The sequence below is a fragment of the Spinacia oleracea genome, chromosome 6 (assembly GCF_020520425.1).
Source record: "Spinacia oleracea cultivar Varoflay chromosome 6, BTI_SOV_V1, whole genome shotgun sequence".
Lineage (NCBI taxonomy): Eukaryota > Viridiplantae > Streptophyta > Magnoliopsida > Caryophyllales > Amaranthaceae > Spinacia > Spinacia oleracea.
In genome coordinates this window covers 53581678-53608829 of record NC_079492.1, presented here as the reverse complement: position 1 = coordinate 53608829, position 27152 = coordinate 53581678, and the positions used below count along the sequence as shown (strand labels likewise).

General features: G+C 38.7%; 1 protein-coding gene across 1 annotated transcript; it reads left to right on the top strand.

The window, feature by feature from the left end:
• The first annotated feature begins 918 nt into the window (after positions 1–918).
• LOC110797574 (protein FAR1-RELATED SEQUENCE 5) lies at positions 919–25410 on the top strand. The gene is made up of 7 exons (XM_056832200.1): positions 919–1074; positions 1493–1503; positions 3801–3974; positions 4105–4503; positions 4603–5072; positions 5232–6241; positions 25201–25410. Exons 1-7 carry the CDS (start codon positions 919–921, stop codon positions 25408–25410), a joined length of 2430 nt encoding a protein of 809 aa, XP_056688178.1.
• The last annotated feature ends 1742 nt before the right edge of the window (positions 25411–27152 follow it).

The window sequence follows — 27152 nt, the reverse complement described above, 5'->3', positions numbered from 1 at the left end:
AAGAGACCTGCAGCCTATGCAATTCATGAGACATTTTCTTATAAGCATCGTCCAGCAACTCATTCTGCTTCTCAAAATGCCTACAAAGGAAGCCCAATAAATAAAAAATAAAAGGATTTTAAAGAAAGTTAATTAAAAATAAAAGATTGAAGAATAGAGAATTGGAAATTAAAAGAAAAAACATACTTCAACATCTCTGCAGCGTTTTTGGGATCCATGAGGTTTTCTAAGAAAATAGACAAAGTAAAATAATTAGCACAATCTAAAGGAGTTTGAGGGAGAAAGAAGATAATCCTAAATAATTGACATTGTTAAGAAGCCTAAACCCCCCAAACAACCCACTCCAACCCTCAACCCTCTTTCACCACAGCGCATCTCCACCAAGATTGAATCAAGCAAGAAAGAAGAAAAAAGAATAGATCTAAAACCTAATGTATTACGGAATATTTACCTTGGTCAAGGTTTATTCGTTGTTGGAGGCAACGGAAGTGATAGGGATTTTTATTTTTTTGGTGCGAATGAACCACAAGGGCAATATAAGTTACAAATTGGGGTGGGGGAATGAACATGTGACCTATTGTACACAAACCCTCAGTCTTAACCACAAGGCCAAGACCTCATTGGGAACGGAAGTGATAGGTGATACACAAATATAATCACACAAAACACGAGGCTGTCGGTTGCCTGTGAGAATTTTCTATTAATCAAACAAAGTAACTTTTTAACCACACATAAATTGGACCAAATTGATTATAATTGGTTGGCTGCATTCACGTACAGACAGGAAAAACAGTGGTGACAACAATTCACCAGCCATCAAGCAGACTATTTTCCAAATTCGACAAGCTTATACTAATCGGTAAAGGGAGCTCTCTATACTTTGGAAAAGCATCGAAAGCAATGATGTAGTTCTCATCGATGGGTTGCTCACCACTTAGACCTATGAATACGGCTGAGTTTCTTCTTGATCTTGCAAACGGAAACATGAATGACAAATCAATTTCTTTGATTTTGGAAGACAAATTCTCACCCACAAATTCAAGAGAAAGACCATCATCACTTGAAGCCCATGAGGTAATTAAGTCCTTGAAAAAACCTTTTGAACATTTTCTGCACAAACTTCTATCTATGTAAACATTAAGCAGTATTTTGTGGAGGCCTAGAATCAAGATCTTCTAAGATAGAAAGTCAAAACTGTCAATGTAATCGAGTTAATCAAAGGAGCTGGGAGCAAGTTGGTGGGATCAATTTCGCATTCTTCTAAGCAGAGGGATTAAGGAAAAACGACAAGAATATTTCAGTAGCTTTCGCGTAAAGCAAGTTATTTCAACTGCTATGAGTATGGACTGATTTGGTTGCATCCCAATCATTCACATTCTGTAGACCTCCAAAATCAGGCAATTAATACAAAAATTTCATGTAACATACTTAAAAGTAACAACTTTAAAAGATGAACTACTAATTAACCTGTGTTGTTTTCTGCATTCTGCAGGCAGGATTGCTGTTCTTCATTTCTGTTTTTTAGGGCTTTTTTCCCAATTTCACAACAAACTCCACTTCATAACATATTAGTGCTTAATAACGGTGCATTAAAAGAAATGGCACATTAGTGCCACGAAGTATGGATATTCTTAACACAGCTCATGATTTCATGAAATCAATATACTCGAAAAAATTGAGACGTTTAAAATCATAAAAAGGAAAGATGAACAATTAATTGTAGAATTACTGAATTAGAGCTTCTAGCGTTTTTTTTAATGGTGATGATGGAATGAGATGAAAATCGTCATCTTGCTCTGCTTCCTTCAACAAAACAGAGTAATTTAATCAAAACAACCCCTGTTTACCTTGTTCCTTAACCCTAAATTTTATGAAAATTAAGGTCTAAAAACAAATTGATTTTATGAGGAATTAGGGTACCTAATTATGGGCATCGCGGTTCAAATGACATTCTCTTCTTCCTTCAATCAAAACATATTGGAGCAAGAAAGGGAACCCAGGTTCAAGATACAAAAAAGACACAAATAATCCAAGTATAATAAAAAAACTAAAGTTCCAAATTTGAAGAGAAACAGAAGTTGCAGAAGATTAGGGTTAATACCGTTTAATTCAGGCGAGTATCGGCAACGAATAGGGCATAATGTGTGGTTGTGCAACGGCTTGCTGCTGCGTTCGTCCGGTCGCCGGTGTGGGGAGGCTGAGACAAAGGGTGTCTATGTGCGATTGATGGTTATCGTTGTAAGTCAAAGACAACGGGCATTTTTCTTTCCTTGTTTTTTTCGACTTTTACATAACAGTAAAATATGTTTGAAGTCGAGGGTTTCTCAGCCCATAATCACTTGCGTCCAAAATGGACACAAGTACCATTATAAAAATATAAACTGGTTAAATTTAAAAGGAGAAGTGTCCAAAATGAGCTGGAATAGTACTTTTGCACCGTAACGGGGAACGGGATGTTCTGAAATTTGAGGGGGGAAAACAGGGTGGGAAAATTTCGCCAATTTGCAGGAAAGATTTTCGCGAAAAGTTGGAGGGAAATATTTCCACGAAATTCCTTCGAAGGCAAGCGTTCCTCTGTTGCTTCAACAGGAGAGAGAAAGAAACCAGAACAAAATCAGAGAGAAAGATAAGGGGAGATGGAGATAAGGGATGGTACCAACTTATAGAGAACCCCAATACTCCCAATTTTCAACTGATTGAAAATGTATTTGAAGTTTGGTTCTTCATTGAAATTAAAGTCGAAATTCAAAGAGTATTAACTTGAAGATGAAAATGTATTCATAAATGGAAATGTATCGATTTATGAAAGACAAAATATACTACATTTGGACTTAACAAGTACCATTGATTAACTGGTAAAAAAGAGAATATACTGTATGTGTACCAATATAGATATTGGTACTATATATGTACCATACTTTAGATATGTAACAAAGAAGTTAACATATGATACTAAATTTCAAATTTAGTACACTAGAAATACGTTTAAACTTAGGTTGGTACTTCAGTTGTACCATTCCGTACCCGTTTTGAGGGAACGGTATGATATATGTACCAAATTTACGACCCGACATAAATTCAGGTATTTTATTTATACCAAATGTGACATGAACTATATTTGGTATTAAAATAATACTATATTCAAAAAAAATTATATTTGGTACGTATTATGTACCATAATAATTTTACGAAGAAAGTCAATAAGATAATACCAAATCTTGAGAATATTTTTTACCTTTTCAAGGTCCTATTTGTCAGAGGAGATTGGTTCCCCTTATTCCGACACGTTATTGGCCTGCCAAAATATCCCAAAAAAAGGGGGGAAATTATGGAAATAGAAGGGCGGGAAAATAGAAAGTACAGTATAAAACGAATTTTAGGGGTTTATTGTTTTAGGAGAGATAAAGAAAGCATAGTTGAATTTGGTATTCCTACAAAAATCAACAGTTGGTCGCACATCATTGAGCAAGTTTAAGGTATGTGCTTGTCTTAATTATGTAAATCAATATATGAATTTTGCATATTCAATTAATGAATTAGGGTAATCAGTTATTGATAAATTGCAATTAAGTTTTGTACTTGAGCAAAACAAATTATGAGCAAAACAAATTATTGGTAATTTGTAAGAATTGAGGCATGATTATGAATTAAGTGTGAATTAAAATAATCTGTATTGATAATTAAATAAGTGGGAATGTATAAGCCTTGAGAATGGATAATGATTTTTAGGTATTGAAATCTTTGTTAGGGTTAGGGTTTTGAAAGGGGTTTTTACTTAATTGAAATGTAAAATGTTGCAGAAATATGGTTGAATTTGTTGGGAATGATAATGAGGATGTAATTGAGGATGTAATTGAGGAAGTACACATTACGGATGATGAAGAAGAAAATGGAGCCGATGATGATGTAGTGAGTCCTCCATTTGTTGGGATGGTATTCCAGAGTTGGGAAGAAGTGGATACGTACTACAAAAGGTATGGGAGACAACAAGGATTTGGCATACTCCGTGCTGCAAGGTCGTATGTGCAAAAGGGGGGGGGCAAAATCTAAGGAACTGAGGGGATACTTGTGGAAGTGTGAATGTTATGGTCGTGCAGTGTATAGGCGTCGGGTTGAGGGGAAAAGGGTTTACTCAACTAGGGATGAGCTTGGAACCAAAAGGTCAAAGAAATGTGATTGCCCTGTTCTAATGTATTGCAACAGGACCAAGGATGGGGAATGGGTGGTTAAAAGGGCAGTTAATGAGCATAAGAACCATTGTCCAACACCGAGGAAATCTAGGTATGTTCCTAGGTATCGACAGGAAGACATCACCTCTCTTGTAAAGAGGAAGTTGTTTAATGACTACAACTCGGGTGCTAACGTTCCTCAGATGTTTAACTGTCTAGCTAGCGAGAGGAATGGAGTTGAGAACGTGACATTCACCAAAAAAGATCTTCAAAACATCATTGCTAGGGATAAGGCAGAAAAGATGAAGGAGGGAGATTGGAATGCAATGTGGAAGTACTTTAAAGCGATGTCTACTGACAATGAAAATTTCTTTCACAAGCATAGGGTGGGTGAGGATAACATATTAAAGGATGTGATGTGAGTAGATGCTAGGAGTAGAGCTGCTTACGAAGAGTTTGGAGATGTTGTAGTGTTTGACTCCACCTACTTAACAAACGAGTATGACTTGCCATTTTCTAACTTTGTTGGGGTTAATCACCATGGTCAAACCATTCTGCTTGGGTGTGCATTGTTATCCCATGAAGATTCAGAGACCTTTGAATGGTTATTTACCGAGTGGTTGTCATGTATGTCTAACAAAAAACCCATTGGTTTTCTTACTGACCAAGACGCTGCCATGAGGAAGGCCCTACGAGAAGTAATGCCTGATGTCCGACATCGATGGTGCTTGTGGCACATACTTACCAAGTTCAGTCACAAACTTGGAAAATACAATGACTATGAGCTGTTCAAAGTTGAGCTTCATAATGTGATTTACAACAGCCTTACCAAGAATGAATTTGAAGTGCAATGGACTGATGTAATCAAGAAGTATAAACTGGAGGGTGAGATTTGGCTTGCAGGTAATTCCATAATTATATTTTTCATTATTTCATATATGGTACATTAATTAAAAAACCATATGGTACATTTTCATGTAGACACACATTTTCCTGCAGAAAAAATAGACCTTAAGATGTTCAAGACTTGTTTATGTTGATTTCCTTTTGCTACTATTTCAGGATTATACCATGGAAGGGAAATGTGGGTGCCTGCATTTATGAACGGGATGTTTTGGGCTGGAATGAAGAGCACTCAAAGATCCGAAAGCATAAACAGGTTCTTTGATGGGTTCGTTGATAAGCACACTCGATTGTTTGAGTTTGCTCCATTTTATATTAAAGCAGTGGAATCTAGAGCTAACGATGAGCAACAGGCTGATGCAGCTGACCAAAGGGCAGTTCGCCCGTTGGCCACCCAATTTAGTGTTGAGAGAGCCTTTAGAAAGGTGTACACAGATGCAAAATTCCTCGAGGTTCAAGAGCAGTGCAATCGTGTACTGTACCTTACTTCTCTTGAGACTACTATGGTGTCAGCTGAAGTTGCACATCATAAGCTGGAGGACAGAGTGTGGGTGTTGTGTAAGGAAACCCGCAAGGAATTTTCAACAAAGTACAGGCGGAATTATATCGTGCAGATAAATTTGGAGACTAAATTGGCGGAGTGCGAATGCAAGCTGTTTGAAAGTGACGGTATACTTTGCAGGCACATTATAAAAGTGTATGACATGCATGACATTCAAGATGTCCCAGATGTTTATATTCTTCGTAGATGGAGGAAAGATGTGTCAAGGAAGCACTCGCGCGTGAAGGTGGTGTACCATGATCCAAGTAAGACCGAAGATGTCATGAAGCATGATAAATTAATGCTAGCATACGAGCCAATCAGTTTGAAGGCGTCAACGAATCCCGAGTGCATTAAAATCGTGATGGATACATTGAAGGTGTTGGAGAAGCGGTTGGATCAACAGTTGATTGGTGTGGAAGATATGGATGCTGATGAGACACAGGATGATGTTGGTACTCCTGGTTTGTCTCAAACCAACAAGAAGAGGGCAACTACTCCAAAATCTGTTACCAATGGGTGCAGTCAAACCAAAAACAAGAGGACCACCAAAAGTACCCCTAAGTCTGTGAACAAACGAAACAAATGTGCAACACCTCCTGATAACGTCATGGTGAATGATCCTGTGGCAAGAAACAAACCACATAGGACACCAAGTTGTAGGCACCGTTCTTGTGTTGAGCCAAAAAAGAAAACACCCATAAGGAGAAGGAGAAGCAAAAAAATGATGTTGCTGGTTGCTCACAGGAACCTCCCACGCAGGTATTACAAATGTATTTATAGTACTTGTTACGTTGCAGTTCATATTGTTAGGTTATGATACATATGACATTACATAGATCATGCGGAAACAACCATTAACCCAGGAAACATATTATTTACACATAATCATTTAGCATAGTTTAGATGCATACTCTTTGTTGCGTGCCTTCCCTAGCTGCGCCCGAACCGAACAAGAACAAGTCTTTTAGGACTCCAAGTGTCGTCCCTCCGTAGAAAGTCCACAGCACGTCCGGATCCGCCTTAAGATTGACCAACTAGAATCGCCCTTAAGGTACTCAGAAAATTCGGCACTTTTGGGGCAAGATGGGTGTTTGAATTTTCTCTCAAAAACTCACTTTTGAATACTTTGAAACTTGTATATAAATTATGACCCCTAGGCCTTTATTTATAGAGTTATGGAAAAGGAATCGTAATCCTAGTAGGATGCGAATTAATTGGAATTAGAATTCTACATGAATTCTACTTAATCAATTTATCCAATAGGAATAGACATTTAATCATACACTGACTCTTGCAGATTCAGGAATCTCGCATGAGCTCAAACTCACACACACACGGCAGCCACAAGGGCTGCCCACGCATGCGAGCAGCAGCCCACGCAGCGCGGCCCACGCATGCGCGGCCTTGTGCGCGCTGGGCTGTGGCGTGCGTGCTTGCTGGGCGATGGCCTGGCTTCGTGCTGGGCCTTCGTCCGGCAGGCCTCGTCCGATGCTAATTCGTACGATACGCTTCCGATTAAATTTCCATTTCCGGAATCTATTTCCGATACGAACAATATTTAATATTTCCGATTCCGGAATTAATTTCCGTTTCGAACAAATATTTAATATTTCCGTTTCCGGAATTATTTTCCGATTCCGGTAATATTTCCGATTCTGACAATATTTCCGTTTCCGGCAATATTTCCGATTCTGGTAATATTTCCATTTCCAACAATATTTTCCGATACGTACCATGTTTCCGTTTCCGGCAACATCTACGACTTGGATAATATTCATATTTCCGATACGATCCATATTTCCGTTTCCGGCAATATCATCGTTTCCGGAGTATTCATTTCTTGCCTGTGACGATCTTAGCTCCCACTGAAACCAAGATCCGTCGGTTCCGAATATTCATAGATGGAGTATTTAATGCCATTAAATACTTGATCCGTTTACGTACTATTTGTGTGACCCTACGGGTTCAGTCAAGAGTAAGCTGTGGATTAATATCATTAATTCCACTTGAACTGAAGCGGCCTCTAGCTAGGCATTCAGCTCACTTGATCTCACTGAATTATTAACTTGTTAATTAATACTGAACCGTATTTATTAGACTTAACATAGAATGCATACTTGGACCAAGGGCATTATTTCCTTCAGTCTCCCACTTGTCCTTAGGGACAAGTGTGCATTTCCTAATTCCTTTGTCGCTCGATGCTTGCTCTTGAACATAAGGTAAGAGTTGTCATCCTTATTATGTCCAGAGGTGTTCCTCGGTTTCAGAGTTCAACTGATCAAATAAACAGATAATCATAGCCTATGATTCATCCGAGCACGGCCATGCATTTCACAGTTTCTAGCTCTCCGAGTGGCCTTGTACAACTTTTAAGCATCTCATCCCGATTTATGGGAGGACAATCCCAATCTTGCGATCTTGAGATTAGACTTCGTTTGATAGGTGATTACCTGAGCGTTGCCTTTATAGCCTCCTTTTACGGTGCGACGGTTGGTCAACGTCAAAGCAACCAGTTCTCAAACAAGTAATCTCAAATCACTCAGGTATTGAGGATTTAGTGTCTAATAATTTAATGAAATTTACTTATGACAGACTTTCATCTCTTACAGTAAAGTTTCATAGGTCTTGTCCGATACTAGTCTTCCCAAAGTAAGTATCTATGCAAATGATTATGACATTGCCATGTCCACATAGTTCAAGAAACAGAACTACTAGTCATCTTGCATTCTAATCGTCTAACGTTTTCTATGCGTCCAATTTTATAGAAAACTCCGACTAGGGACCATTTTCAACCTTTGACATTCAAGTTCACTTGATAGACATTTCTTAGTCACAGGACTGGTCCTGACAGTCTATCTTGAATATATCGTCAAGTTGAAGGGACTCATCATTTAATAAACCACAAATTAAATGGAAAAATGAATTCCTTTCATTTATTGTGAATGATTAACCAATAATGTTTTACAAAGATTTAAACTCTAAAACTTTAAAACATTAAACAGAGACATCAAAGCCATTCTCCAATATGCTTGATTCCCATAGCTGCAGTGTGCGAGTTGTGCTTCGCTTGCGGCAGAGGTTTAGTTAATGGATCTGATATGTTGTCATCAGTTCCAATTTTGCTTATCTCGACTTCTTTTCTTTCAACGAACTCTCGTAGAAGGTGAAATCTACGAAGTACATGCTTGACTCTCTGGTGGTGTCTAGGCTCTTTTGCCTGTGCAATAGCTCCGTTATTATCACAATACAGGGCTATTGGTCCTTTAATGGAGGGGACTACACCAAGTTCTCCTATGAACTTCCTTAGCCATATAGCTTCCTTTGCTGCTTCATGTGCAGCAATGTACTCCGCTTCAGTTGTAGAATCCGCAATGGTGCTTTGCTTAGCACTTTTCCAGCTTACTGCTCCTCCGTTGAGGCAGAAGACAAACCCAGACTGTGATCTGAAATCATCTTTGTCGGTTTGGAAACTTGCGTCCGTATAGCCTTTAACAATTAATTCATCATCTCCACCATAGACCAGGAAGTCATCTTTGTGCCTTTTCAGGTACTTCAGAATATTCTTGGCAGCAGTCCAATGCGCCTCTCCTGGGTCTGACTGGTATCTGCTCGTAGCACTGAGTGCGTACGCAACATCCGGGCGTGTACATATCATAGCATACATTATTGAACCAATCAATGATGCATATGGAATCCCATTCATTCGTCTACGCTCATCAAGTGTTTTTGGGCACTGAGTCTTGCTTAGAGTCATTCCATGAGACATGGGTAGGTAGCCTCGCTTGGAGTCCGCCATCTTGAACCTATCAAGCACCTTATTGATATAAGTGCTTTGACTAAGTCCAATCATCTTTTTAGATCTATCTCTGTAAATCTTGATGCCCAATATGTACTGTGCTTCTCCTAGATCCTTCATCGAAAAACATTTCCCAAGCCAAATCTTGACAGAGTTCAACATAGGAATGTCATTTCCGATAAGCAATATGTCGTCGACATATAATACTAGGAAAGCAATTTTGCTCCCACTGACCTTCTTGTATACACAAGATTCGTCCGCGTTCTTGATGAAACCAAAGTCACTGACTGCTTCATCAAAACGTATATTCCAGCTCCTGGATGCCTGCTTCAATCCGTAGATTGACTTCTTTAGCTTGCATACCTTTTTAGCATTCTTTGGATCCTCAAAACCTTCAGGCTGTGTCATAAACACAGTTTCTGTTAAAACGCCGTTTAAGAAAGCAGTTTTGACATCCATCTGCCATATTTCGTAATTGTAATATGCAGCGATTGCTAATATTATTCGAATAGACTTTAGCATTGCAACTGGTGAAAAGGTTTCATCGTAATCCACACCGTGGACTTGCCTGTAACCTTTCGCAACCAATCTAGCTTTGAAAACTTCAAGTTTCCCATCCTTGTCCTTTTTCAGTTTGAAAACCCATTTGCTTCCAATGGCTTGGTAGCCATCTGGCAAATCGACCAAATCCCATACTTGGTTTTCAGACATGGAGTCTAATTCAGATTGCATGGCTTCTTGCCACTGCTTGGAGCTAGGGCTCGTCATAGCTTGCTTGTAAGTCGCAGGTTCATCACTTTCAAGTAATAGAACGTCATAGCTCTCGTTCGTCAAAATACCTAAGTACCTTTCCGGTTGAGATCTATATCTTTGCGATCTACGCGGGGTAACATTTCTAGATTGACCATGATTCTCACCAGATTCTTCTAAAGATCTCTGAGTTTCATCCTGAATGTCATCTTGAGCATTCTCTAGAGTTTGTTGTTCGACTCGAATTTCTTCGAGGTCTACTTTTCTCCCACTTGTCATTTTGGAAATGTGATCTTTCTCCAAAAAGACACCATCTCGAGCAACAAACACTTTGTTCTCAGATGTATTGTAGAAGTAATACCCCTTTGTTTCCTTTGGATAGCCCACAAGGATACATTTGTCAGATTTTGGATGAAGTTTGTCTGAAATTAATCGTTTGACGTATACTTCACATCCCCAAATCTTAAGAAAAGACACATTTGGAGGCTTTCCAAACCATAATTCGTATGGAGTCTTTTCGACAGCTTTAGACGGAGCTCTATTTATAGTGAGTGCAGCTGTATTTAGTGCATGTCCCCAAAATTCTAATGGAAGTTCGGCCTGACCCATCATTGACCTGACCATGTCTAGCAAGGTTCTGTTCCTCCGTTCTGACACACCGTTCCATTGTGGTGTTCCAGGAGGAGTCAATTCTGATAGAATTCCACATTCTTTCAGATGGTCATCAAATTCATAGCTCAGATATTCACCGCCTCTATCAGACCGCAGTGCCTTGATCTTCTTGCCTAATTGATTCTCTACTTCACTCTGAAATTCCTTGAATTTGTCAAAGGATTCAGACTTATGCTTCATTAGGTAGACATAACCATACCTACTGAAGTCATCAGTGAAAGTGATAAAGTAGCTGAAACCACCTCTAGCATTTGTACTCATTGGTCCACATACATCTGTATGGATTAAACCCAATAGTTCATTTGCTCTTTCTCCAACTTTAGAGAAAGGTTGCTTTGTCATTTTGCCAAGTAAACATGATTCGCATTTACCATAATCCTCTAAGTCAAATGGTTCTAGAATTCCTTCCCTTTGAAGTCTTTCTAAGCGTTTCAAGTTTATATGGCCTAATCGACAATGCCACAGATAGGTGAGATCTGAATCATCCTTTTTGGCCTTTTTGGTATTTATGTTATATACTTGTTTGTCGTGATCTAATAAATAAAGTCCATTGACTAATCTAGCAGATCCATAAAACATCTCTTTAAAATAAAACGAACAACTATTGTCTTTTATTATAAAGGAAAATCCCTTAGCATCTAAGCAAGAAACTGAAATGATGTTTTTAGTAAGACTTGGAACATGGAAACATTCTTCCAGTTCCAAAACTAGCCCGGAGGGCAACGACAAATAGTAAGTTCCTACGGCTAATGCAGCAATCCGTGCTCCATTTCCCACTCGTAGGTCGACTTCTCCCTTGCTTAACTTTCTACTTCTTCTTAGTCCCTGTGGATTGGAACATAAGTGTGAGCCACAACCTGTATCTAATACCCAAGAAGTTGAATTAGCAAGTATACAGTCTATAACGAAAATACCTGAAGATGGAACGACTGTTCCGTTCTTCTGATCTTCCTTTAGCTTCAAGCAATCTCTCTTCCAATGCCCCTTCTTCTTGCAGTAGAAGCATTCGGATTCAGAAGTGGGTTGACTGACCTTCCTCTTTGCAGATTTGGCGCCAGTATGCTTAGTTGGGCTGGCCTTGTTGCCACCTTTCTTAGCATTCCTCTTCTTTCCAGATTTCTTGAACTTGCCCCCACGCACCATAAGCACATCCTGCTTATCACTTTTGAGCGTCTTTTCAGCGGTCTTCAGCATACCGTGAAGCTCAGTGAGCGTTTTGTCCAGACTATTCATACTGTAGTTCAGTTTGAACTGATCATACCCGCTATGAAGAGAATGGAGGATGGTGTCTATAGCCATTTCCTGAGAAAATTGCTGATCCAGCCGACTCATATTCTCAATGAGTCCAATCATTTTGAGAACATGTGGACTTACGGGCTCGCCTCTCTTTAAGCTTGGTCTCAAGAATTTGCCTATGAGTCTCGAATCTTTCGACTCGAGCCAGATCTTGGAACATGTTCTTCAACTCACTGATGATTGTGAAAGCATCTGAGTTGATGAACGTTTTCTGCAGATCCGCACTCATGGTGGCGAGCATTAGACATTTCACATCCTTGTTGGCATCAATCCAACGATTGAGGGCTGCCTGAGTGATCCCGTCGCCTGGAGCTTCGGGCATCGCCTCATCTAGGACATACTCCTTTTCTTCCTGCATAAGAACTATTTGCAAGTTCCTTTGCCAGTCAAGGAAGTTTTTCCCGTTCAACTTCTCCTTTTCGAGAATTGATCGAATGTTGAATGAATTGTTGTTTGCCATATTAAAAACTACAATTGAAAAGAATAAACAAATAAATAACCATTCACAGTTTCTCTTAATAAACTTAAATTCTAGCATTCATGCATAATTCAATGTTTATTAAGCATTTTATTCAAGTTATGTGTTCCGGCAGGTGTGAATAAAATGATTCCAAGATCCTAAAATCATTGAAGAACTAAGCACAGTTTGTCGACTTAATCCTAGAACATCTTAGGTAAGCAAAAGCCTTTTGCTAATAGTCTAGAAACTATTCTTGGTTGATAGGTACGTCTAAGAACTTATTAGGTAAACCTATCGAATTTGCCACGACATAAAAGGACTCCTTACTTATATCGTTGAGTTTCACCAAAACTAACATGTACTCACAATTATTTGTGTACCTTGCCCCTTTAGGACCAATAAGTAACACCTCGCTGAGCGAAAACTATTACTAGATTGATGTAAAGGATATCCAAGCAAGTGTATATTTTGGCATGGCACCTTTTAACTCAATTTTTAAGTTTGGAACTTAAGGCTCTTACTATGTTGGTTAGATTTTAAGTGAACTAAAATCCTTAATCATGCAACATAATCAAGCTTTTGATCTCATGCATTTTAAGACATATTTAAAGCAATAAATAACTTAAAACATGCATAAGATATTTGTGATCTAGTATGGCCCGACTTCATCTTGAAGCTTTGACTTCAAAGTCCGTCTTGAAAATCTCCGTGGGAGGCACCATTTTCTTCAAATAGGATAAGTTATAACTAATTACAACTATTTGATGGTACGCAGACCATATTTGAATTGAAAAATAACTTTGGTGCTTTAGACCAATTACATTCAAATTAATGGTACGCAGACCATATTTTCTATCCTATTTGGGCCATACTAGTCACTTCATAACCTGCAAAACAGTACATATACAATATATACCATTCACCCATTCATTATCATGAATGGCCCACATAGCTGGTTAGTTAAAACACATTATGCATCACGTAAACATTTGCAGCAATTAATCAAGGTCACCAATAATCTACCAATTATTCAGTCCTTATTAATTCTAATCGAGTTGTTTTAACCTTAAGGATTTGTAGACCTAATCAAGAGTTTATGACTAAAAGCACTCCCACTCAAACCAATAAATTCATATGCTTTACTAATTTTAAACATAAAATTGTATTTCTAGTCTAACCGGAAACATACAAATTTAATTAAAATTTAAAGCTCATATAAATTTATAATTGAATCCAAAAATTTAATTTTAATTTCAGTCACATTTAAATTAATTTATGAATTAATTTAAAAGAAAATCTCCGTTGAAAGAAAAGAAGTCCGTCTTGAAAATCCGTCTTGAAAAGAAAAGAAGTGGCATTAAATACTCCATCTATGAATATTCGGAACCGACGGATCTTGGTTTCAGTGGGAGCTAAGATCGTCACAGGCAAGAAATGAATACTCCGGAAACGATGATATTGCCGGAAACGGAAATATGGATCGTATCGGAAATATGAATATTATCCAAGTCGTAGATGTTGCCGGAAACGGAAACATGGTACGTATCGGAAAATATTGTTGGAAATGGAAATATTACCAGAATCGGAAATATTGCCGGAAACGGAAATATTGTCAGAATCGGAAATATTACCGGAATCGGAAAATAATTCCGGAAACGGAAATATTAAATATTTGTTCGAAACGGAAATTAATTCCGGAATCGGAAATATTAAATATTGTTCGTATCGGAAATAGATTCCGGAAATGGAAATTTAATCGGAAGCGTATCGTACGAATTAGCATCGGACGAGGCCTGCCGGACGAAGGCCCAGCACGAAGCCAGGCCATCGCCCAGCAAGCACGCACGCCACAGCCCAGCGCGCACAAGGCCGCGCATGCGTGGGCCGCGCTGCGTGGGCTGCTGCTCGCATGCGTGGGCAGCCCTTGTGGCTGCCGTGTGTGTGTGAGTTTGAGCTCATGCGAGATTCCTGAATCTGCAAGAGTCAGTGTATGATTAAATGTCTATTCCTATTGGATAAATTGATTAAGTAGAATTCATGTAGAATTCTAATTCCAATTAATTCGCATCCTACTAGGATTACGATTCCTTTTCCATAACTCTATAAATAAAGGCCTAGGGGTCATAATTTATATACAAGTTTCAAAGTATTCAAAAGTGAGTTTTTTGAGAGAAAATTAAAACCCATCTTGCCCCAAAAGTGCCGAATTTTCTGAGTACCTTAAGGGCGATTCTAGTTGGTCAATCTTAAGGCGGATCCGGACGTGCTGTGGACTTTCTACGGAGGGACGACACTTGGAGTCCTAAAAGACTTGTTCTTGTTCGGTTCGGGCGCAGCTAGGGAAGGCACGCAACAAAGAGTATGCATCTAAACTATGCTAAATGATTATGTGTAAATAATATGTTTCCTGGGTTAATGGTTGTTTCCGCATGATTTATGTAAATGTCATATGTATCATAACCTAACAGTGGTATCACGAGCCCCTTATTATTTTCATAATCTAAATTGCATGAACATGGTTAAATATTACAAATTTGCAAGAATTAAAAGGGGTGATTAATTTTCGTAATTGTTAATTAATTGCAAATTGCGTTTATTTAATTATATGTACGCAGTTTTTCGGCAGTTTCTTCATTACTCATCCGAATTGAGTGATTTTTGTGTCAATTCCGCATGTAAAAGGCATTCTAAAATTTTGACAAAAATAGTATTTTTCTGCCGAACCCAGAATTCTCAAATTCGAAGCCTAACTATGACTTTTCGAAGGTTTTAGTTTTTCGGATGCAAAATTTCGTAAATTTAAGATGTTAAATTAAATATTTGCGATTCTTGTTGATAAATCTTGAATTTTTGATTGACCTACTGCATATGTTTAACAAGTTTGAATGCCTAGTCTTGTTAATTATGCAATCTAATTTGTAATTATGATTAATTTGTTGAAAATTAGAATAATTTAGAATTAATTTGATTTTCATAATTAATTGTAATTTAATTAGAAACCTATGATTAAAAACCACCATAAAAATTGTAAATTTACGATAAATTTTAAATTTTTATGACCTAGACTTGAATCCATATCAATCGGAAATCAATTGGATAATAAATTTTCGATTTTTCGCCCTAAAATTATGAAATTAATATTATTTATTAATTTGTCATTAATTTTAAATATAAATTTTAAATTTTTATGCGATTCGTTCAAATAACTTGCACGCACGAAGCAATGGACGCTTCGTGTTACCCTTAAGGGGTGTTGTATAATGCGGGTATGCGACGACGAGCAAGGGAGCTCGTCGCCCGTGCGGCACGAATGCAATGAGCAAAGGCGTAGTGCACGAGCGCAAGGCAGCAGCCCTGCCTTGTGTCGTGTGCCACGAGCAATGAACGGATGGGCATGGGCGAGGGGCGAGCCAAGGCAGTCGCGTGTGGGCAGCAAGCGAGCTGCGCCACAGCGCGCGCTGCCTCGCACAACAGCGCGCAACCTCGTGCGCAGCGAGCGCAAGCTCGCGTGCCACGAGCGCTGCGCACAGCATCACTCGCGCGCACAGCGCGCGACGTCGCCCGCCCAGCGAGCGATGTCGCGCACCAGCGAGCGATGGCTCGCGCGCGCGCAGCGAGCGATCTCGCGCGCCAGCGAGCGATGGCTCGCGCGCACCAGTGAGCGATGCAGCGCCCCAGCGAGCGATGGCTCGCGCGCACCAGCGAGCGATCTCGCGCACCAGCGAGCGCGGTAACGCGCGCGCGCTGCGAGCGATAGCTCGCGTGCGGTGGGCGCTGTGCGGAGGCTTGCGTATGGGACAGCAGCAGCTATGCAACGAGCGCATGGGCTGCGCGCACATGGCCAGCAATGGCTGTGTGCGTACAGCCCATGGGCGTGCAACGCATAGGATGTTTGCGTTTCGATTAGATCGTTTTTGAATGTTTAATTTGAAAATTTCAGTTCACGTAATTTTAATTGATTTTAAAATTAATAATTTGAATTAATTTCTTGGATTTTAATTTTGAATATTATAATTATAATAAATGGCATTTATTCTAATTATTTTACTAAAATTAAAATCATAAATTAATTTAAATGTGACTGAAATTAAAATTAAATTTTTGGATTCAATTATAAATTTATATGAGCTTTAAATTTTAATTAAATTTGTATGTTTCCGGTTAGACTAGAAATACAATTTTATGTTTAAAATTAGTAAAGCATATGAATTTATTGGTTTGAGTGGGAGTGCTTTTAGTCATAAACTCTTGATTAGGTCTACAAATCCTTAAGGTTAAAACAACTCGATTAGAATTAATAAGGACTGAATAATTGGTAGATTATTGGTGACCTTGATTAATTGCTGCAAATGTTTACGTGATGCATAATGTGTTTTAACTAACCAGCTATGTGGGCCATTCATGATAATGAATGGGTGAATGGTATATATTGTATATGTACTGTTTTGCAGGTTATGAAGTGACTAGTATGGCCCAAATAGGATAGAAAATATGGTCTGCGTACCATTAATTTGAATGTAATTGGTCTAAAGCACCAAAGTTATTTTTCAATTCAAATATGGTCTGCGTACCATCAAATAGTTGTAATTAGTTATAACTTATCCTATTTGAAGAAAATGGTGCCTCCCACGGAGATTTTCAAGACGGACTTTGAAGTCAAAGCTTCAAGATGAAGTCGGGCCATACTAGATCACAAATATCTTATGCATGTTTTAAGTTATTTATTGCTTTAAATATGTCTTAAAATGCATGAGATCAAAAGCTTGATTATGTTGCATGATTAAGGATTTTAGTTCACTTAAAATCTAACCAACATAGTAAGAGCCTTAAGTTCCAAACTTAAAAATTGAGTTAAAAGGTGCCATGCCAAAATATACACTTGCTTGGATATCCTTTACATCAATCTAGTAATAGTTTTCGCTCAGCGAGGTGTTACTTATTGGTCCTAAAGGGGCAAGGTACACAAATAATTGTGAGTACATGTTAGTTTTGGTGAAACTCAACGATATAAGTAAGGAGTCCTTTTATGTCGTGGCAAATTCGATAGGTTTACCTAATAAGTTCTTAGACGTACCTATCAACCAAGAATAGTTTCTAGACTATTAGCAAAAGGCTTTTGCTTACCTAAGATGTTCTAGGATTAAGTCGACAAACTGTGCTTAGTTCTTCAATGATTTTAGGATCTTGGAATCATTTTATTCACACCTGCCGGAACACATAACTTGAATAAAATGCTTAATAAACATTGAATTATGCATGAATGCTAGAATTTAAGTTTATTAAGAGAAACTGTGAATGGTTATTTATTTGTTTATTCTTTTCAATTGTAGTTTTTAATATGGCAAACAACAATTCATTCAACATTCGATCAATTCTCGAAAAGGAGAAGTTGAACGGGAAAAACTTCCTTGACTGGCAAAGGAACTTGCAAATAGTTCTTATGCAGGAAGAAAAGGAGTATGTCCTAGATGAGGCGATGCCCGAAGCTCCAGGCGACGGGATCACTCAGGCAGCCCTCAATCGTTGGATTGATGCCAACAAGGATGTGAAATGTCTAATGCTCGCCACCATGAGTGCGGATCTGCAGAAAACGTTCATCAACTCAGATGCTTTCACAATCATCAGTGAGTTGAAGAACATGTTCCAAGATCTGGCTCGAGTCGAAAGATTCGAGACTCATAGGCAAATTCTTGAGACCAAGCTTAAGAGAGGCGAGCCCGTAAGTCCACATGTTCTCAAAATGATTGGACTCATTGAGAATATGAGTCGGCTGGATCAGCAATTTTCTCAGGAAATGGCTATAGACACCATCCTCCATTCTCTTCATAGCGGGTATGATCAGTTCAAACTGAACTACAGTATGAATAGTCTGGACAAAACGCTCACTGAGCTTCACGGTATGCTGAAGACCGCTGAAAAGACGCTCAAAAGTGATAAGCAGGATGTGCTTATGGTGCGTGGGGGCAAGTTCAAGAAATCTGGAAAGAAGAGGAATGCTAAGAAAGGTGGCAACAAGGCCAGCCCAACTAAGCATACTGGCGCCAAATCTGCAAAGAGGAAGGTCAGTCAACCCACTTCTGAATCCGAATGCTTCTACTGCAAGAAGAAGGGGCATTGGAAGAGAGATTGCTTGAAGCTAAAGGAAGATCAGAAGAACGGAACAGTCGTTCCATCTTCAGGTATTTTCGTTATAGACTGTATACTTGCTAATTCAACTTCTTGGGTATTAGATACAGGTTGTGGCTCACACTTATGTTCCAATCCACAGGGACTAAGAAGAAGTAGAAAGTTAAGCAAGGGAGAAGTCGACCTACGAGTGGGAAATGGAGCACGGATTGCTGCATTAGCCGTAGGAACTTACTATTTGTCGTTGCCCTCCGGGCTAGTTTTGGAACTGGAAGAATGTTTCCATGTTCCAAGTCTTACTAAAAACATCATTTCAGTTTCCTGCTTAGATGCTAAGGGATTTTCCTTTATAATAAAAGACAATAGTTGTTCGTTTTATTTTAAAGAGATGTTTTATGGATCTGCTAGATTAGTCAATGGACTTTAGATCACGACAAACAAGTATATAACATAAATACCAAAAAGGCCAAAAAGGATGATTCAGATCTCACCTATCTGTGGCATTGTCGATTAGGCCATATAAACTTGAAACGCTTAGAAAGACTTCAAAGGGAAGGAATTCTAGAACCATTTGACTTAGAGGATTATGGTAAATGCGAATCATGTTTACTTGGCAAAATGACAAAGCAACCTTTCTCTAAAGTTGGGGAAAGAGCAAATGAACTATTGGGTTTAATCCATACAGATGTATGTGGACCAATGAGTACAAATGCTAGAGGTGGTTTCAGCTACTTTATCACTTTCACTGATGACTTCAGTAGGTATGGTTATGTCTACCTAATGAAGCATAAGTCTGAATCCTTTGACAAATTCAAGGAATTTCAGAGTGAAGTAGAGAATCAATTAGGCAAGAAGATCAAGGCACTGCGGTCTGATAGAGGCGGTGAATATCTGAGCTATGAATTTGATGACCATCTGAAAGAATGTGGAATTCTATCAGAATTGACTCCTCCTGGAACACCACAATGGAACGGTGTGTCAGAACGGAGGAACAGAACCTTGCTAGACATGGTCAGGTCAATGATGGGTCAGGCCGAACTTCCATTAGAATTTTGGGGACATGCACTAAATACAGCTGCACTCACTATAAATAGAGCTCCGTCTAAAGCTGTCGAAAAGACTCCATACGAATTATGGTTTGGAAAGCCTCCAAATGTGTCTTTTCTTAAGATTTGGGGATGTGAAGTATACGTCAAACGATTAATTTCAGACAAACTTCATCCAAAATCTGACAAATGTATCCTTGTGGGCTATCCAAAGGAAACAAAGGGGTATTACTTCTACAATACATCTGAGAACAAAGTGTTTGTTGCTCGAGATGGTGTCTTTTTGGAGAAAGATCACATTTCCAAAATGACAAGTGGGAGAAAAGTAGACCTCGAAGAAATTCGAGTCGAACAACAAACTCTAGAGAATACTCAAGATGACATTCAGGATGAAACTCAGAGATCTTTAGAAGAATCTGGTGAGAATCATGGTCAATCTAGAAATGTTACCCCGCGTAGATCGCAAAGATATAGATCTCAACCGGAAAGGTACTTAGGTATTTTGACGAACGAGAGCTATGACGTTCTATTACTTGAAAGTGATGAACCTGCGACTTACAAGCAAGCTATGACGAACCCTAGCTCCAAGCAGTGGCAAGAAGCCATGCAATCTGAATTAGACTCCATGTCTGAAAACCAAGTATGGGATTTGGTCGATTTGCCAGATGGCTACCAAGCCATTGGAAGCAAATGGGTTTTCAAACTGAAAAAGGACAAGGATGGGAAACTTGAAGTTTTCAAAGCTAGATTGGTTGCGAAAGGTTACAGGCAAGTCCACGGTGTGGATTACGATGAAACCTTTTCACCAGTTGCAATGCTAAAGTCTATTCGAATAATATTAGCAATCGCTGCATATTACGATTACGAAATATGGCAGATGGATGTCAAAACTGCTTTCTTAAACGGCGTTTTAACAGAAACTGTGTTTATGACACAGCCTGAAGGTTTTGAGGATCCAAAGAATGCTAAAAAGGTATGCAAGCTAAAGAAGTCAATCTACGGATTGAAGCAGGCATCCAGGAGCTGGAATATACGTTTTGATGAAGCAGTCAGTGACTTTGGTTTCATCAAGAACGCGGACGAATCTTGTGTATACAAGAAGGTCAGTGGGAGCAAAATTGCTTTCCTAGTATTATATGTCGACGACATATTGCTTATCGGAAATGACATTCCTATGTTGAACTCTGTCAAGATTTGGCTTGGGAAATGTTTTTCGATGAAGGATCTAGGAGAAGCACAGTACATATTGGGCATCAAGATTTACAGAGATAGATCTAAAAAGATGATTGGACTTAGTCAAAGCACTTATATCAATAAGGTGCTTGATAGGTTCAAGATGGCGGACTCCAAGCGAGGCTACCTACCCATGTCTCATGGAATGACTCTAAGCAAGACTCAGTGCCCAAAAACACTTGATGAGCGTAGACGAATGAATGGGATTCCATATGCATCATTGATTGGTTCAATAATGTATGCTATGATATGTACACGCCCGGATGTTGCGTACGCACTCAGTGCTACGAGCAGATACCAGTCAGACCCAGGAGAGGCGCATTGGACTGCTGCCAAGAATATTCTGAAGTACCTGAAAAGGCACAAAGATGACTTCCTGGTCTATGGTGGAGATGATGAATTAATTGTTAAAGGCTATACGGACGCAAGTTTCCAAACCGACAAAGATGATTTCAGATCACAGTCTGGGTTTGTCTTCTGCCTCAACGGAGGAGCAGTAAGCTGGAAAAGTGCTAAGCAAAGCACCATTGCGGATTCTACAACTGAAGCGGAGTACATTGCTGCACATGAAGCAGCAAAGGAAGCTATATGGCTAAGGAAGTTCATAGGAGAACTTGGTGTAGTCCCCTCCATTAAAGGACCAATAGCCCTGTATTGTGATAATAATGGAGCTATTGCACAGGCAAAAGAGCCTAGACACCACCAGAGAGTCAAGCATGTACTTCGTAGATTTCACCTTCTACGAGAGTTCGTTGAAAGAAAAGAAGTCGAGATAAGCAAAATTGGAACTGATGACAACATATCAGATCCATTAACTAAACCTCTGCCGCAAGCGAAGCACAACTCGCACACTGCAGCTATGGGAATCAAGCATATTGGAGAATGGCTTTGATGTCTCTGTTTAATGTTTTAAAGTTTTAGAGTTTAAATCTTTGTAAAACATTATTGGTTAATCATTCACAATAAATGAAAGGAATTCATTTTTCCATTTAATTTGTGGTTTATTAAATGATGAGTCCCTTCAACTTGACGATATATTCAAGATAGACTGTCAGGACCAGTCCTGTGACTAAGAAATGTCTATCAAGTGAACTTGAATGTCAAAGGTTGAAAATGGTCCCTAGTCGGAGTTTTCTATTAGATCGTTTTTGAATGTTTAATTTGAAAATTTCAGTTCACGTAATTTTAATTGATTTTAAAATTAATAATTTGAATTAATTTCTTGGATTTTAATTTTGAATAAAATAATTAGAATAAATGCCATTTATTATAATTATAATATTCAAAATTAAAATCCAAGAAATTAATTCAAATTATTAATTTTAAAATCAATTAAAATTACGTGAACTGAAATTTTCAAATTAAACATTCAAAAACGATCTAATCGAAACGCAAACATCCTATGCGTTGCACGCCCATGGGCTGTACGCACACAGCCATTGCTGGCCATGTGCGCGCAGCCCATGCGCTCGTTGCATAGCTGCTGCTGTCCCATACGCAAGCCTCCGCACAGCGCCCACCGCACGCGAGCTATCGCTCGCAGCGCGCGCGCGTTACCGAGCTCGCTGGTGCGCGAGATCGCTCGCTGGTGCGCGCGAGCCATCGCTCGCTGGGGCGCTGCATCGCTCGCTGGTGCGCGCGAGCCATCGCTCGCTGGCGCGCGAGATCGCTCGCTGCGCGCGCGCGAGCCATCGCTCGCTGGTGCGCGACATCGCTCGCTGGGCGGGCGACGTCGCGCGCTGTGCGCGCGAGTGATGCTGTGCGCAGCGCTCGTGGCACGCGAGCTTGCGCTCGCTGCGCACGAGGTTGCGCGCTGTTGTGCGAGGCAGCGCGCGCTGTGGCGCAGCTCGCTTGCTGCCCACACGCGACTGCCTTGGCTCGCCCCTCGCCCATGCCCATCCGTTCATTGCTCGTGGCACACGACACAAGGCAGGGCTGCTGCCTTGCGCTCGTGCACTACGCCCTTGCTCATTGCATTCGTGCCGCACGGGCGACGAGCTCCCTTGCTCGTCGTCGCATGCCCGCATTATACAACACCCCTTAAGGGTAACACGAAGCGTCCATTGCTTCGTGCGTGCAAGTTATTTGAACGAATCGCATAAAAATTTAAAATTTATATTTAAAATTAATGACAAATTAATAAATAATATTAATTTCATAATTTTAGGGCGAAAAATCGAAAATTTATTATCCAATTGATTTCCGATTGATATGGATTCAAGTCTAGGTCATAAAAATTTAAAATTTATCGTAAATTTACAATTTTTATGGTGGTTTTTAATCATAGGTTTCTAATTAAATTACAATTAATTATGAAAATCAAATTAATTCTAAATTATTCTAATTTTCAACAAATTAATCATAATTACAAATTAGATTGCATAATTAACAAGACTAGGCATTCAAACTTGTTAAACATATGCAGTAGGTCAATCAAAAATTCAAGATTTATCAACAAGAATCGCAAATATTTAATTTAACATCTTAAATTTACGAAATTTTGCATCCGAAAAACTAAAACCTTCGAAAAGTCATAGTTAGGCTTCGAATTTGAGAATTCTGGGTTCGGCAGAAAAATACTATTTTTGTCAAAATTTTAGAATGCCTTTTACATGCGGAATTGACACAAAAATCACTCAATTCGGATGAGTAATGAAGAAACTGCCGAAAAACTGCGTACATATAATTAAATAAACGCAATTTGCAATTAATTAACAATTACGAAAATTAATCACCCCTTTTAATTCTTGCAAATTTGTAATATTTAACCATGTTCATGCAATTTAGATTATGAAAATAATAAGGGGCTCGTGATACCACTGTTAGGTTATGATACATATGACATTTACATAAATCATGCGGAAACAACCATTAACCCAGGAAACATATTATTTACACATAATCATTTAGCATAGTTTAGATGCATACTCTTTGTTGCGTGCCTTCCCTAGCTGCGCCCGAACCGAACAAGAACAAGTCTTTTAGGACTCCAAGTGTCGTCCCTCCGTAGAAAGTCCACAGCACGTCCGGATCCGCCTTAAGATTGACCAACTAGAATCGCCCTTAAGGTACTCAGAAAATTCGGCACTTTTGGGGCAAGATGGGTGTTTGAATTTTCTCTCAAAAACTCACTTTTGAATACTTTGAAACTTGTATATAAATTATGACCCCTAGGCCTTTATTTATAGAGTTATGGAAAAGGAATCGTAATCCTAGTAGGATGCGAATTAATTGGAATTAGAATTCTACATGAATTCTACTTAATCAATTTATCCAATAGGAATAGACATTTAATCATACACTGACTCTTGCAGATTCAGGAATCTCGCATGAGCTCAAACTCACACACACACGGCAGCCACAAGGGCTGCCCACGCATGCGAGCAGCAGCCCACGCAGCGCGGCCCACGCATGCGCGGCCTTGTGCGCGCTGGGCTGTGGCGTGCGTGCTTGCTGGGCGATGGCCTGGCTTCGTGCTGGGCCTTCGTCCGGCAGGCCTCGTCCGATGCTAATTCGTACGATACGCTTCCGATTAAATTTCCATTTCCGGAATCTATTTCCGATACGAACAATATTTAATATTTCCGATTCCGGAATTAATTTCCGTTTCGAACAAATATTTAATATTTCCGTTTCCGGAATTATTTTCCGATTCCGGTAATATTTCCGATTCTGGCAATATTTCCGTTTCCGGCAATATTTCCGATTCTGGTAATATTTCCATTTCCAACAATATTTTCCGATACGTACCATGTTTCCGTTTCCGGCAACATCTACGACTTGGATAATATTCATATTTCCGATACGATCCATATTTCCGTTTCCGGCAATATCATCGTTTCCGGAGTATTCATTTCTTGCCTGTGACGATCTTAGCTCCCACTGAAACCAAGATCCGTCGGTTCCGAATATTCATAGATGGAGTATTTAATGCCATTAAATACTTGATCCGTTTACGTACTATTTGTGTGACCCTACGGGTTCAGTCAAGAGTAAGCTGTGGATTAATATCATTAATTCCACTTGAACTGAAGCGGCCTCTAGCTAGGCATTCAGCTCACTTGATCTCACTGAATTATTAACTTGTTAATTAATACTGAACCGTATTTATTAGACTTAACATAGAATGCATACTTGGACCAAGGGCATTATTTCCTTCACATATGTCCAAACCATTAACTTTGATTTGACTTATTCTTATTCAGGGCGCTGATGAAGTTGAGTTGACACACACTTCTGCTGGGGGTATTGAGATGTTATCTCAAGATGGGTCAGTTGGGTATTTCACCAGCATAGTTGGAGGAGATGATGGACTTGACATTGTTGGTGATGTTGGTGATGTTGGTGATGATGGACTTGGACTTGACAATGTTGATGATCTTTTATGCAGAAATTTTCTTGGGTGGGATAAGTGATTTTCGAAGTCAATACTATGAAGAGGAAAATAGGTTTAACAATGAAATTGTTTATGTGTTGTTGTTCATTTCAGATATTTGAATGATCTATATGTATGTGTTTCTGTGTATGTGTTTGAATGGGATAGAATCTATATTTATGTGTTGTTATTACCACAACTTTGCGATCCTTACTGTCATTCTTCAAGACTTAAAATGTACTAATAAACCTAATTTGGTACAAATACTGTACCAAATACAGCACACATAACCCAATTTGGTACAAAAATTCCAAAATCTTTAACAAAGATACCCTAATTTGGTACAACAAATGTAACAAATTCAACATGCGTGGGCTGTATTTGAATAACTAGGGTACCAATTTTTAAAAGTCCCTAATCCATACTTAATTTTTAAAAGTCCCTAATTAGTGTCCAGTAATCCATACTTAATTTTGTTGTATTAAATCTATGCCCTTCCATTTTTTTGAACCTGTTTTTGAAAAAATACGTTTAATGTGTAGAACCGACATGTACAAATGAAATACCTAACCCTAACCCTAAACCCTCAAACCCTAAAGTAATTACCTATAACCGATATGTACAAATGACAACGGATCTATATCGATTTTCTTTTGTAAGCAATTCGGTTGGTGATGCGGGAATTCATTTCCGATTGGGAGAATATTTAATAATTCCCAATTCATTTCCGTTTTCGAACAAAATTGTAATGTATCCGATTTTGACAATATATTTCTATTTCTGAAAATATTTCAATTTCCGGAAATATTTCCGAGGACTCCGGCAATATTTCAATTTTCGAAAATATTTTCTGATACGTACCATGTTTCCGTTTCCGGCAACATCTACTTCTTTGATAGGATACGATCCATATTTCCGTTTCCTGGAATACAACCGGCCTCTAGCTAGGCATACGGTTCACCAATACTTATTAGACTACTTAACCTTAAATGGATACTTGGGCATTATTTCCTTCACATTGACCCTTAACCCTTAGTAGTTTCGAAGCATTAGGGTGTGTTATGTTCAACTTATTTGACCTGAACTTATCTGAACTTATCTGAACTTACACGTTTCCCACTTTTCCACACCATTTTCGCACTTTTCTATAAATCATTAATTAAGGTTCAAATAGTAAATAATAAGTAATAATAAATTAATGGAAAATTTGGTAATATTAATCCAACCTTTGACCGATTTTCTTTTATTAAGCCCACCTACGACATATTTTTTAATAATCCCACCTTTATTACCCAACAACTTTTATTGGGCCCAACAGGTCATAAAACTGTTGTAAGCGGCATTATTTCTCTATATGGCAGTACTCTCTCTCGATATATTCAGTCATCATCATCAATTCATCACCATCTCGTTGACTTTTTCACCGATTACCGGCCACTTAAACCCAATAAAAGTCGTCGGGTAGTAAAGGTGGGATTATTAAAAAATATGTCGTAGGTGGGATTAATAAAAGAAAATCGGCCAAAGGTTGGATTAATATTACCAAATTTTCCTAAATTAATAATATTTAATAATTAATAATTAATAAATAATAAATAAGTCATTGAATATTGAATAAATAAGTCGTGCAAATAGTAAGCGTAAAGAACATTAAAGAATGTAGGTAGTAATAAATAATTATTAATACATAATAAATAATAAATAATAAATAATGAATAATAAATAATAAATAATACATAATAAATAATAATACATAATAAAAATAAAATTTAAATAATTAAT

Coding starts and splice junctions, on each gene's coding strand:
- LOC110797574 (XM_056832200.1), top strand. CDS start 919: ATGGGTTGCTCACCACTTAGACCTATGAATACGGCTGAGTTTCTTCTT. Junction 3,975..4,104: donor GTGGATACGTACTACAAAAG/GTATGGGAGACA, acceptor TGCAGTGTATAG/GCGTCGGGTTGAGGGGAAAA. Junction 5,073..5,231: donor GGGTGAGATTTGGCTTGCAG/GTAATTCCATAA, acceptor CTACTATTTCAG/GATTATACCATGGAAGGGAA.